At 39.2% G+C, this 14,617-nt stretch overlaps 2 protein-coding genes across 2 annotated transcripts in view; one reads left to right on the plus strand and one right to left on the minus strand.

Moving 5' to 3' along the window:
- Positions 1 to 1,428: 1,428 nt before the first annotated feature.
- slc66a3 (solute carrier family 66 member 3) lies at positions 1,429 to 9,133 on the plus strand. The gene is made up of 7 exons (XM_063498633.1): positions 1,429 to 1,679; positions 5,316 to 5,398; positions 5,820 to 5,889; positions 6,000 to 6,057; positions 6,417 to 6,537; positions 7,638 to 7,679; positions 8,674 to 9,133. Exons 1-7 carry the CDS (start codon positions 1,531 to 1,533, stop codon positions 8,772 to 8,774), a joined length of 624 nt encoding a protein of 207 aa, XP_063354703.1. The 5' UTR covers positions 1,429 to 1,530; the 3' UTR covers positions 8,775 to 9,133.
- A 1,356-nt stretch (positions 9,134 to 10,489) lies between these two features.
- Positions 10,490 to 14,617, minus strand: part of rock2a (rho-associated, coiled-coil containing protein kinase 2a) — a 42,547-nt gene continuing 38,419 nt past the window's right edge. The window contains exon 32 of the mRNA XM_063498588.1: positions 10,490 to 12,254. Within this exon, the coding sequence (XP_063354658.1) occupies positions 12,251 to 12,254 (4 nt within the window). The 3' untranslated portion in view covers positions 10,490 to 12,250. The remainder of the gene's footprint in view (positions 12,255 to 14,617) is intronic.

Genomic DNA, 14,617 nt, shown 5'->3' on the forward strand with positions numbered 1-14,617 from the left:
TTTCTTTATCTTTTTACTTACTTGTCTTTTTTGTTTAGCAGGCGTCTTTCAAAAGCCCCAAACAGCTGAAATGCATTCCTCTGTATTTGTTGGCTAAAATTAAAAAGATTTTATGAACAATAATCGTCCTGTGATTGCTATTTGACTGCTTTTGTACTGTCTCCAGATTTTTCTAAACCAGGGGTGTCAAACATAAAATCTCAGATAGATTTTTAACTTTTAGCTGTATTTTCATTGACTTTACAGCTTTTCTTATTGATAACAAATCCCCCTTATTAATACTACACCAAAGTAATTACGTAAGAAATATTTTTTTCACAGAAAAAAATTTTTTTTTCTTTTGAATTAAAGAAAAGTGTAAAGGACCTGGGTCTGGGAACAAAGGGTCTTGAATAATGCATGGACTTGTGTACATGTGTTGCTGCTGTTTCCATGTTTGTGTGTATCAGTGGCTGTGTGTGTGGGTGTGGCAGATCACTGAGTTTCAGGCATCATCAGGCCTGGTGGGTGTATGCGGAGAGCACACAGACACGGACTTTTTGGGGAAGACAACGCGGCAGTCAAGGAAGAGCACGGGGATTTATTGTCATTTGTTGCACTGTAAATAAACGCGCTGTTTGCAGAGAGGAGTCCTGCGTTTTGGGTCCTACTGTATAATAATGTAATCATGTATGCAATCACTGTACTTGCCCACTTAAAATCAAAGCAGCCTGTATACATCCCTGTTGCAAACATCTTAAATTTATGCCTTTTGCTATCAGAGACAAGCTGATTCACAGTGATTTCCCACCTAAAGGGGAAACGTTCTGTTTCAACTTTTCTTTAATGTCGTCCTGTTCTGTTTGGGGCCCTAATGTCTGAAGAGTCAAGACGCTTCATGGTGCAGGTGTGAATCTTTGGCACTGACATCAATATTTCAAGGCAACAATTGAGGAGTTTGCGTGTATTATGGTAACAGTTCCTACATTGGTGCTTTCTGTGATGTTTTTAGAAAAGCCAAGTATGAAAATATGAAAAATAAAACAAAAACTGCAGCGCAGGGCCACACTCATGAGAGGAAATGACTTAACGTGCTCTGAAAGTACAGATTTCAAATACTCCGGGCGAAGCTGCGTGCCGTCCAATCAGCTTTCAGTGGATGTACGCGGAAGTGAGAGAAGATGCCGTCTGACGGGAACCTGCCAAGCTGACGGCTAAGAAGAGGAGGTGAAACAGGTGCACTTTCAAAATAAAATAAGGTCTCTATCATTCTATGAATAGATTTGTCTTAGACGTTTGTTTTTACTTTTTACACACACTCATATAATTGTTTATTTTCCTTTAAGTTTCAGACTTGAGCCTAAAAGTTCTAACGCTTTCCACATAGTCACAGTCACTTTTATTTTGAAAGTTCAAAGCGGAAGTATTTTGTAAATTCGAGCAGTCTGATGGTGGAGGCAGAGCAGCAGGGTCCTGCGGGTCGTTTTTGATAGAAATTTGCATAGATCTGTCAATCTAAAGTTTACATTTTGTAATCCCTCTCTTTACAACATGCAGCAGGTCGACACGTTGTTGCACATCGCGAATTTCAGCACACTGTTTGTGTGCATGGTGCTCAAGTTCCCGCAGATCTTTGTACTGATGCAAGCGAAATCTACGACCGGAGTGAGCCTCAACAGCCTTCTGCTGGAGCTGATCGGGTAGGCTGCTGTCCCGCTTCTGGGATGGGTTTTTTTGTTTGTCTCTTGCTCTTACATTTTGTTATATAATCTGTTCACGTGTGCAAGTATCGATGTAATTTAGTAACTTTAAGCTGCTTTCATGATGGGACGTCTTCCTCTTCCTCACTTGTGGTTGGTGTTCAGCAGTAAAGGCGGACTCATCCTGTCAGAGAGCAGCTGCAAATGCTTTCTTCTGAAAACGCTGCGAGACGCTCAGCACTAAAAGCTCTGGTGTTGTCTTTGTTACCAAAATTCTTTCTTCTTAAAGGCTGGATAAACGATGTTTAAAAGTTACCACCTTACTGGTAACATTCAACGTTGTTAGAATGTTACCAGTAAGTCAGAATGTTACAATCACTGCGTAACCCTACCTACAGTACAGGTGATAGAATCGCTGGTATTGGTATTGACTCGATACTAGCGTGATAGGACCGATACTTAGTTCTACAGCATACTGATTAAACAGAAGTTGACTAAGTGCTTTAGAGAGAGGCACATTTAAGTTTCAGGTGTGCCCCCCCCCCCCCCCCCCCACAAAAAAAAATCAGCTTCAAAATACATGAAAACCCGAAACGTTTGATTTTTATTGCTCATTGAGATGTGTACATAATTTTCAAATTGATGATTGATCATAAATCATGACACTGCTCTCCCCAACACAAGCTGCCTTTATACGTCATAGGTATCACTATTGGCAATACCTATCCTGCATTTACTTTCAGTATAACACAGTGCTATCTTACTTGCATTTCTTTGGACTGTGGAAGGAACCCGTGCAGGTACAGAGAAAAAGTGCAAACTTCATCCCTAAAGGCTCCAGCTGACCAGGAGGTGCAAACCCAGGACCACCTTCTTCATAGTCAGTCTGATGGTATTAGAGGAAAAGTCACCTAAGAGGCCACCAAAACTGCATGCATTCTTTAACTAATCTAAACAGCACCTTTCAGGTCTTCATGAATATGACAATTCTGCATTTTTTTCTTACTCCAACACATCCTCAAACTGTTGCAGACAAAGTGCTCTCCATTAGCTAAAACATTACAGTTTTAAAAAATTCTGTCACATTAGGCCTCAGTAGCATCCTGAAAATGGTTCATGAAAATGGTTATCATGTAACATCCTCAGCATTGCAGTCAACACATTTTGCCATAGTTAAGCTGTATGTACTTTTGTCCATGTTTTATCTATGGAGAGATGGACTGAGAGCTTTTAAGACATATTTTAGCATTTCAACAATATTTCTGTTTTGTGTGGATTCAACTTTACTGCTCACAGTAAGTCTGCTAAAGACCAAAACTGCCTTCAGATGATAAGCTTTTGGAACCAAACACACAAGTTATACTCCAATATAATAGTACTCTATATTTCCATTTATATAGATGTATTACTCCTGTATAGTATCCAGATTGCAGGATTAGCAGTGCATTTCATTATAAAAGTTGAGTGACTAAAGTCATCCAGGGGGTCAGACTGGATCCTTTGGGCAGCTCCTGGAGAACAGGTTTGACACCCCCATCCTAAAACTTAAAACTCCTACAGAATCGCTGATGTATAGCAATACATTTTGGCATAAATACCACTTTCACTTTGATAAAAGAAATGAGTATTTCTTACAGATTAAAACTTAAATAGGACACAAAGAGATTGTGTTCCTAACAGCTGAAAAGCTACAGGACCTTAAAATGAAAAAAAAAATCCTACTGCGAAGGCTCAACACTGAACAACTGTGCTTTGTTTGCACAGCTGAAGATTTTGGTTAAATGATTAAAAATGGGGTAAGAGTCAGCCTCGGCTGGCTCTGTGTGAAGCTCTGTGCAGTCTGCTGTTGAATCAGTGCAGCAGATTAGAGCTTGAAGTGCTTCTTATGCATTGAACAGGAAGTGTTGTGGTTACCTTCACTGTTGGAGCAGGAGGGATAAAGACAGTGTCTGTAAGTCTGCGTAATTTCTCTCTCTCCTTGGTGCCTGGCAGTGGCTTCACCGTCTGAAATGTCCCCACTGTTTTGGTAAGCGTTAGCTTGCTGTCACTGTGCATGCCACGCTGAAACAGTGAAGACGTTTATGTAGTTATATCTACACAGCATGGCTACAAAGCAGCAAAGAAAAGCATGAATGGTTTTGTCACTAGTGGAAAAAAATTTCCACACATGCCAATATTAAATAGCTCTATTCTAGATTATATTAACTGGCAGTCGGCTTTATTGATCAATACCTCTTCCTAGGAACAAAAAAAAAAAAAAAAAGTCCCGACACAATAAAGCCCATCTGAGAGTGGATAGGTTAATCTGCTATTGATGTCACCATAGGATGCTATTGTGTTATACTGTTTATTTAACATTGTGGGAATCTCTGTCTGTGTGCACATGCATGCAGCTGTACGGTGGCTTGCATAACAGGGCTGGGATGCTCAAACCTGCCAGAATCAAAACAAACTGGATTATGTCATCAAATGCCCCAAATGTAAACTGTATGTATAAATGTATTTTATTAAATGGGACATGAATTGAGATGCTTTTACTTTCTTTTTTATTTACTTGTCTTTGCATGAATATCTCAGTTCATTTGCTTTCTTTTTAAATTTTTGATGTATTCAGTACATCCATCCATCCATCCGCTTTTGTGCTGCCTGTCTGGGCTATAAGAGCAACAGTCTAAGAGGAGTTCAAACCTCTCTCTCCCCAGTTAGGAGGTGATGCCAGTGTGGTCCTCAGCCAACTGACAGCTGTAATCTCTCTCCTGGTTCCCGGGTCTGCACCGGGCTCTCTTTCTTTACCTATAAAATCCTCACCTGTGAGGTGGCATCCAAGTCAGACTCCTAAACTGCCTTAACTTGCTCCTCACCCCATCTTTGCATTCATGAGCCCTGACATTGTATTTATTTCAGTTTCATTTTCCCTTCATTTATCTCTGCAAACATTTCTGTTTGTCTTTTTACGTTCCTTTATGCATTTCTAACCACTGCAATCTGCGAGCACATTTGCATAATTTAGCAGAGATGAAAAATCAAAAAAGGAAAATGGAATAATAGATGTTTAGGGGGAAAAGCAAAGGAAAAATGCTGGAATGGGAAAAATAATACACTGATAAACAAAAGGGAAAATTAATTGATATAAAGGTAACTAAATATAGAAGCAAATAAAAAAAAAAAAAAAATTAAAAAAAAAAAAAAAAATATATATATATATATATATATATATATATATATATATATATATATATAAAATTAGTTCATTTGATTAAAAAAAAACCCAACTATTTGCACATTTAATGGCATATTGATTTCTTTACGGTTTGATTCCAGTCAGTTCAGTCCTCTGTAGACTACTACTTGCAGACCTTCTCCTGCTGAAGGCTACCACTGTTGATTCATCATGTTTGCTGAGCACACTGAGTTGAGCTGCTCCCATAAAAGAGTGAATGAACTGATCATCATGCCGCCGCTTGGCTCAGAAACTGCTTGTTGACTCCCCGTATGAATCCCTTCCCACAACATCAAGCTTTAAGCAGCCACCGAGTCTTTGGCTCGTTTGCCCCTGAGCATTGTTTCTCATTTTAAACAGTACTGAATATTATGAAACACCTCCAGTTTAATAACCTGACACTATATGCTTTACAGGTTCATTGTTTTTGTAACATATCAGATGTACTACGACTACCCACCACCAACCTACTTGGAATATCCCATCCTCATTGCTCAAGGTAAGTTATGCTGTTACATAAATTTCCTCTGCTTATAATTATCTCAGCAAGTGTCTTTTTTAACCTTGTTTTAGATCCAGATTCCTTAATTAGTTTATCATTCAGAGTCTTAAATGCCTCACGTTGCTCTCTGTAGTCTCTGTCTATTGAGATCATTCAAAAGGAGCTCAGTCATATTAATGTATCTTGTTTAGTAAAGCTGCACATATGATTGGCAACTTCATGCCCGTGGCAGTGGTGGAGGAAATTAAGACTTTTCATTAAGTGTAATTAAGGGTAGAGAGATGGGCAAAATAAAGTTGGAAAAAAACAGAAGGAGTCTGAATATACTCTGAAGCATCTGCAAATATCAGCAGCCCTTGAAATGGAAATCAAACAGAGCTGTAAATGGTGCGAGTTATAACCCGCCGTGTGTCCTCAGACGTCATCCTCCTCCTCCTGATTCTTCACTACAACGGCAGCCTGCGGCAGAGCCTCATCTACGCCGTGGTGTATCCTTTCACTTATCGCACCAATTGATGTGAAAGTGCTCGTTCAATTTGTGCAGAAATCAATGACCCATTAGACTTTTGTGTCCCTGCCTTAACGTACTTGTGCTCAGGTTTGTGGGAGGCTGGAGGCTCCTGACTCTGGAGAAGTGGATCATAGATTTGGCTATGGTAATAAACCTGTTTAAAATCAATCATAAGTCAGTGTGTGCGTGAGAGACAGAGTCAGCAAAGAGCTGGCATGTCATCAGTCAGGGGCAATGAGGTGGAGCTTTGAGAAGAAACTTATACAGACCTCATTTCACCTGGTGTTTCTCACCCAGACCTTATAAATGCCAAATGGCCCGGTTGGTTAATGAGATGAACATGTCTCAGGGTGTTTTGCATTTAAATAGGTGAGAGCAGCGAACCCTCCACATCCTTTCCTCTTTAAGTTTGACCGAAGCGGCAGAAAGTGTTTGAAACTTTTTGAAATTCAGCTCAATGTTCAGCTTGTTATCACATGAAATCTGACCTCCTTCTCCTCTCAGAGCCTGTGCACATTTATTAGTGCAGCCAGTAAGTTTGCCCAGCTGCAATGCCTGTGGAGGTCAAAGGACGGCAGGCAGGTTAGCGCCCTCTCCTGGGCTCTAGCTACCTACACGTGTATGGGTGAGTTTAACCAGCCAACAGTGTTTGCTCTTTTTGTTGTTGTTGTTGCATTCCCCACTGTCCTGCATCAATAGATCAATAATTAGATATACATTTAAGTTCATAGCTGTCACTGGCACAGTTTTTTAAAATGATTTTTAGCTGTGTACCAAAACACGTTGAAGTTGTAGTATTATAATTTAGTTTAAAATAAACTTTGAGGTTGAGTTTGAGGACTTTACTATTCATTCATAATGTATTAAAGTTATGTATTAAAAAGTAATTCAGTAGTCTTCGTGGAGAAGTCTCAGTAATTTCTTCACAAGTTCTTTAAAAATTATAATAACCTTAGGAATTAAAAGATCTGTTATTTTATTTGGAAGCCAAATACAAGCAAAAGTGTGTAATGAGAGGACAAGAACACATTAATGCTGTTTTGAGAGGAAAATGGAGCATGCTAGTGAGCCCTACAACCTGGATGTACACAGTTTACATTGGTGTATGATCCCAGGATCCTTTCAGTGATTAAGAAGAAACCATTCACAAAGGTCATCATCAAGAGAAGACGTTTAATAGATAAAGATCAACTTGTGAAAAGAAATGTGGAGGTTTCATAATCCAAAGTTAAGGAAGTGGAATATTCTATAGTAGGCGAGTCGATCACCTAATCAAAACCCAATGAGTTGCATTTTAAAATTAAAGGTAGAAACAACAACTGGAATCACTTTAAATTGAACTCCTCAAATTAAAGCTGAGTCCATATTCAGTAGATCACTTAAACTTGTTTCTGTACTCAGCTAAAAAAAAAAAAAAAGCAACATTGTGTGATTATCAAAAATTGTAACAAACTGCGGCATGAAAACGTGCCAAGGATACTGTTGCTACTTTTCATACTGCAGTCCTATCGCTGTCAAACTGAATCCTGTTAAGCACTTTTATCAGTTCGCATAAATCCCCCTCCCTAAAGTAACAAGTCTACTCTTTCATTTCATGAATATGCATGGTAGTGTTTATTCAGCCCCCAATTTAATAAATGAGCAATCTAATGCTTCATTAATGAATGATCAGACGCTCTGTCGGGTAACAGGGATGTCATTATCTCTGCTTCCTCTTTGTTTCAGCTCGGATTTACACCACCACAGTGACAACTGGAGACGTGCAGGGTAAGTCGGTCTGAATTACTAATGACTGTGGGAGGTGTTGCATCCCAGAATTTTTAATGAACACTTCAAGGGAAAATGATTTGTTTTCTAAATAACCATCGTAGATTTAAAACTAGCATTTTTTTGTGCTCTTCTCTGGGAAATCTGTGTATAAAGAGCTACTAGATTAGCTGATAAAATACACATATCCTAAATAAATAAAACCACAAGGACGTGAATAGTCACTTTGTAGCTTTATACTTAGCGGTCGAATTCGTTTAGATTAGACTGCTTTAAAACAAAAAGGGACGTTAGTGTGGATGAGGCCACCCGGGCCCGTTCAGCAAGAGTAAAAGTGGGGGTTTACAAAGCATTAGTGAGACCTGCTATGATGTATGGTTTGAAGATGGTGGCACTGACAAAAATACAGGAGGTGGAGCTGGAGATGGTAAGATTTTCATTGGCAGAGACCAGAATGGACAGGATTAGAAATGAGAATATCAGATAGAGATGGTTTGGACATGTGCAGAGCAGGGATTGTGGATGTACTATATAAAGTGGTTGAATGTGGAGCTGCCAGGCAGGAGGGAAAAAGGAAGACCACAGAGAAGGTTTGTGGATGTAGTGGAGGAGGACACGAGGAGGGCTGGTGTGACAGAGGAGGATGCTAAGGATAGGGTGAGGCAAATGATTCAGTTATTTCCATTTTGTAGGAGAACCGGAGTCTGGTTAGTATTAATGGCTAACTTTCAGTCATAATTAATTAAACTGTCAGGTCTAAAGGGCTGCTTCTTTACAATGTAAAACATCAAAGTTTAATAATGAACGTCAGTAGCAGGACTGTCATACAAATTTACACATCAGCGGAAACCTGCAGTTTCTTATAAGACCAAAGGATTTCAGGCATCTTTTACCTGGAGTATCCCCGAGTCCAGCTCTGCTGTGCTTGTGTGATTCACAGAGAGACGTCGCTGTCAGCTTCCGTGTTTCTGATCATCTTTTCTCTTTGCCACAGTTCTGGTGCGGTTCATAGCGATGACCCTGCTGAACCTGTGGGTGCTGCTCACTGTGCTCTACTATCAGAGACGCGGCAGCAGCTCCAAGAAGAAAGACTAAGTGTTTAACACTGGATTCTGCAGCTCAAAGATGACTGGGTCACTTTAGGCACAACCAATACTGTAAAATGAAACTGACGGGTAACAAGATTTCTATCAGCAGAGAGATGATTTTTATATATTTTGTCTTCCCTGTTAAAGCCACACATTTGTTTGAATAACATTCCAGTTTGTAAAAATCTGTTGATAGGAACAGAGACCAATGCTTTGCCATACTGTCTGTGAAAAAAAAAAATCTATTGTTAGACACGACAGCACAAACCCCACGTATATGTGAAACGATCCTATTCCGGGGAAATTGTTTTGGAAAAGCTTTTGTATATGTAAAGTTATTTTCTGAACTGTTTCAATAAACCAAATTCTACCTTTTTACAGTGAGGTCATTTAATTTAAAATAAAAAGTTGGGAGCTCAACACTGCCAAAATTCAAAACAAAACATTGCATGAAATATGCCACAAATTCAATCTCAGATTGATGTGATTTAATTTGCTTCTTTGTAACTCACCATGTTTCTGGACAAGGACACAGTTCTTATGATTGTGATACCACCACGGTGGATTTCAAATCAAACAAGATTTGACTGAAGTGCAGACTTTCAGTTTTAATCAATATGGTTTAACAAAAGTATTGCAGAGACTGTTTGGGTATTCAGGCCATTTGACAGATTAAGGGGATAAAACACCAGGAGTTGATTGCAACTGTTAAACTTGCAGGGGATATATATACACACACATATATATATATATATATATATATATATATATATATATATATATATATATATATATATATATATATATATATATATTGTGCACCAGTAAAAGATGAATGGAGGCCATCATTACCCAGATAAACCAAGCTAAACCAGAGAGACAAGGAAAATGAACAAACTTGCCAGCTCAGTGACACTTAATCAAAAGGCCAGCGTAAACATTAGGGGATAACATCTAGAAGAACCTGCAGAGTTCTGAAAAAATTTTTTGGATAGATTTGATTTTATTTAATCTTCATTTATGCAGGTAGTCCCATTAAGACTCAATGTCTCATTTAAAAGAGAGAAAGAACAGATGAGCTGTCATGGTACGAGAATGTAAGGAACCAGGTCACTGGTGTCATGTTAATCCACTGAAATTTGGCCTATACTCACCAAGGTCAACTCAGTGATTCATTGTTAGAAAACTGATTAAAAAAAAAACAAAAAACCTTATAACTTAAAACTTATGATTCTTATTACTGTGGTCATTTTCGCAACATATAGAAAGTACTGTGTAAAGATTTAAAGTATCAAATTTGAACTCTGACACCTCCTTCAAGAAAAATAGTATATTCGGAAGGTTAAAGTGATAATACTTTATAGAGCCATTTAAAACGGTTTCTTACTGCCAAAAGTATTCACTCACCCATACAAATCATCAGTGTATAAAATCAAGTACCTAGGTGTGGTACCTTGACAGGATGCCACCTGTGCAACAAGTCCAGATGTGAAATTTCCTTGTTACTAAATTTCCACAGTTAGTGGCGTCATGACAAAGCAGAAGTGATTGGGAATGACGACAGCTTGGCCACAGAGAATTTTCTTTTTGCCTGTCCCGTCCCGGCAGCTTGTGTTGGACTGAATATCAGAATACGGAGGACTTCATATGCCTAAAAAAGCAGTGGAATAAAATCAAAAATATCAATTTGTCACAATTTATATTTATTATACAAAACTGCTTACAATTGAATATTTTTTGTGGCATTTTTATTTTGGCACTTTTGGTTCACCATGGTTGTACACCTCTGCAGAATGACGACATCTAACATTTTTAAAACAGAAAAATGATCCAAAACCAGAAGGCACATCCATGTCTTTATTGTTGAAGTGGTTATTATCATAGAGCTGTTTGATAGCAAACATGCAATCTGGATGTAGAGCCCTTAAATACAAAGTGGACAAGGCTGTATAAATAATATAATGTGCACTGTATGGCATGTAAAATATATACTGTGTATATTTATATGTATAAAACATGCTTCTTGGTTAAAGGAGAGTGCACATACATACACACACACACACACACACACACACACATATACACTCACACACTCGGTTTACTCTCCACCTGCTAACTAAGTCACATACATACAACAATGTGCCCAAACTCAGAGTTTGGTTTCCTTTAATACAAAAATAAGGACAAACACTTTTAGAAAAAACTTCAATGGAATAGTGCTGCTCAGTATTTCCACTCGTGGGTTCAGGATATGATTGGATACCTTCATTATTTCGGCTTCTTATTGGTTAATTTCCCTCATTTTCACTTTTGGTACTGACTAAAAACGACTAGGCATGTGGGTGAAAAAGCAAACGCATGCAAGTTCACTCAAGAGTAGTTTGTGATGAAAGGCGCGGCTTCAGTCAAGTATACTTGGATAATACAATGCCTGTGTGTCGTCTCTGGTGAAGCCCAGATGTACATTCAAAAACAACAGAAGGAGCCGAGCTCGGATCAGAAAGCATTAACGGTGCACCCCTTTGAATTCAGTAAACATTAACCCTCAGAACTGACAGTGCAGGTTTGCAGAGATTATGGGATCGTGAGGACTTCATGTCTTAATCTAATGCCATTTCAAGCAGGATTCTGTTCGCTTTGTAGTCGTTTGACGTCAAACCCATGATTCAGCGTGTGCATGAGTCAGAAATCTGAATAAGAGGCACTCGGAGAATTATTTGCTCACATCCGAGAGGAAGCTGGGCTGCATTTGCTGCCTTAATGACTTTCCATGAAGTCACAGCTCATTTGGTTCCTAAGTACCTTATTCAAGATTTCCCATGGACACGCACCTGAAAGCAGAGCTGTGGAAAGCAAGAAGCTACAATCATGTTAAAGAGTTTGAAAGTACAGACACCATAAGCCAACAAAAATACAGACTCTTCTGAGCGTAGTGTTCCCCCATTAAACCCTTCATATTGTTCACAATCATTAAACACAAGAATGTCTTTTTTTCTTTTGGCCATGAGAATCCTCAAAGGTGGTGTGGAGGAGGTTTCCTGCTGGCTGCTTCAATCAGACAGTGTCCTGGAGAGAACTGTTAAGGTAAGTGTACCCCTGTTCTTGTCAGCCTTGGTCAGGCTCATAAGAGCTATCCTCCATTGAGTGGGAGCCGAACAAGCTACTCCAGCACCCCAGAGCTGCACAAGTGCTCTCGCCAAGGACCCAGGAGAGGACTTGGGTTATATGTTTATGAGTCGCCCAGCTTGCTGTAAAGACGGCAGATGCTGAGGTGAGCTTGCTAAGTGGCTTGGAAACAAGCTCAATAAAAATGGAAAATGCCAGAATTGGTAACTCTCGCAGGCTGAAACGGGACAGGGTGGAGTGGGCAGTGGAGAAACCAGTCCAGTGTGCTGATCTGCAAACGGAGCTTTGTATAGAGTCTTTGATTTAGGAAGAAACTCTCCCCACCACCTCGTAGATGCGCCGCACTCCTGGGCAAGGTTAACTGGAGGGAGAGAGAGAAACAGATGCAAGTTAATCTCAGCAAATATGCAGCGATATGTCAGGAAGATTAAAAGATTGGGTTGCGATTTGAATGGCACAGCGAAGGCATTATTTCATACAATTACCAAATCAAAGACCTGGCTGATTTTCAGACCGAATGTAAGAAGCTGCATTTTTAATCGTTACCCTACATTTATTTTATCTCAGCAAAAAACTCCAATTATTTTAAAGTCTTTGTAGTAAACAAACTGACTAAGCATGCATCAGTCCTGCCAAGATATACAATGATCCTACTTTGGATTTTAAGCAAGTCCTATGTCCATAGACTGTATATAAAAGATGGAAATAGCCACCGAGCAGAACATTTCAGCCATTGCCATCTTGTTTTTTTTGTTTTTTTAATTTTCTTTATACATTTTATGATTTAAGGGTGAAGACACTCCACGCTCATCCTGTGACGAACTGTCAGTCACAAGATGGTCTCACCCTAAACCAGTATATTTAACTAAGTTAGTAACATGCTGTAATAAGTAAAAAATGAAACCACTGATTTGATCCATAAGTTCACCAAAAAAAAAAAGTGCTGATTGAGGTCTTCGTGTGAGCCTTAGTAATTTTCCCATAGAGTTGTACAGAATCTGACTTCCTTTTGCAACCAGAGGAAACGCCCTCTGCTGGCCATGAGACAGACTGCAAGTCAATTCTGAATTAATTTCTATGAAGAGCATCTGCATGATTTTGGTCCTGAAAACTTTTTGGTTTCTTACTGCCATCCACTGCACAGCCTGTGTGGAGAGCAAAAGAGGTTTGCTCCAAATTAATTTCAGTTCATTCCAGTTTATCTGCATTTGTAAACACTGCCTGGGACATGAGAAATGAAAAATCTTGGCTTGGATTTCTTCTGACTAAACTGGACATCCCAACAAATTGTCCAAAATCCCAAGAGGCCAAATCGGCAGACTAGCTGATGTGGTTCCAAGATTGGCTTCGCTTCTCAGATCATCATCTTTTATTCACAGTCTAAGGACAGATCAACATTAAATAATCTAAAGTCTGCGCGGGAATACAGCAGCAAATTGTTCAAGCGATTCACAGCCAAGTGCTGCATCGCTAAAACTTGAATTTTTTTCAGTCGTGAGAAAAAGTCATGTCTTATCTCTTGTTGTGTGAGAAAGGGCAACTTCAGACAAACCTGAGAACTTATTCTCCCGAGTTTATGTGTCAATTTATTTTTGTCCAGTTCTAAACACCCAGTGCCCAAGTGATCCCAACTCTTAGAAGAGCAAATCCACCCAAACTACGTGGCTCAAGGTCCATAATACAGAGTATATTCACCACCTGCACCACCTCAGAGTGATACTCAAAACAAACAAACATACACACACTGAGAAGTTGAGATGTTTACAGGGAAACATCTGGTCAAAAGAAGAACAAGGAGGAGGAGGAGAAGGAGGAGCTGTCATTTGTACCAGGTACTGCTGGAATCTTCTCGCTTTATTTTGAAGCCATTTGACCTGCGAGGGCTGAGGTCAGACATTTTTAAGGTTTTTTAAATGGCAGGCACTGCACAGCACACATTGCACACAGTGTTACCAAATGTGGTGATCAGAAATGTATAGAGGAACAGTCATCATCTATATCATCCAACGCCCAGTGCCAGTCCTGGAGACTGGAGTCCTCCAATCTGAAAGGGGAGATTAGTTTTCATGGCCGTGTAATCGTTACCGCACACAACTCAAGTCTGTTCTGTGGGGTTGTATGAGGGCAAATCCTGAGACATAGAACTGGACTGGACCAGGACAGACAATGAAAACAGTTCCTCAACTTCTGCAGGACGCTCATTGTACATAAAGAACAAAGCTTCACAGGTTAACACCTCAATACACCTTAAAAAGAGCTCTTTACCAAAGCTGAATAATCAATACACTATCTAATTTTTCTCCTTCAAGATCATCAGTCGCTTTTTTAAGATTGCTTGTTGAAGTTGCATTTGTAGCCCGTGCACATGATGTGCTGTTTTGACAAGAGTGGATGAAATGTACAGTGCACTGCAGGCACTTTATTATAAGCGGTCAGAACGGGACTTTCAGTCAGTGATTTTAAAGCAAGAGTTGCCTGAAGATATCACCTTGAAGGTGAAATTTAATTAGTTTAACTCAGGTATAGTTTTTTGTGGTCAGTCAGCAGGCCATTATGGAGAAACAGTAATATTAATTTACATCATTGTGACACACAACACTCAAAATGCAGAATATATACTAAATACTATAAATAAATATTAAACTTTCTGGATGTAGTACATTAATCAAATACACAAAAATTTCAGTTTTGAGGCTTTTTAGTCAGCCTGCATTATATCGGTCA

The sequence above is a fragment of the Pelmatolapia mariae genome, linkage group LG16_19, assembly GCF_036321145.2.
Source record: "Pelmatolapia mariae isolate MD_Pm_ZW linkage group LG16_19, Pm_UMD_F_2, whole genome shotgun sequence".
Lineage (NCBI taxonomy): Eukaryota > Metazoa > Chordata > Actinopteri > Cichliformes > Cichlidae > Pelmatolapia > Pelmatolapia mariae.

Coding starts and splice junctions, on each gene's coding strand:
- slc66a3 (XM_063498633.1), top strand. CDS start 1,531: ATGCAGCAGGTCGACACGTTGTTGCACATCGCGAATTTCAGCACACTG. Junction 1,680..5,315: donor CTTCTGCTGGAGCTGATCGG/GTAGGCTGCTGT, acceptor TATGCTTTACAG/GTTCATTGTTTTTGTAACAT. Junction 5,890..5,999: donor AGCCTCATCTACGCCGTGGT/GTATCCTTTCAC, acceptor ACTTGTGCTCAG/GTTTGTGGGAGGCTGGAGGC.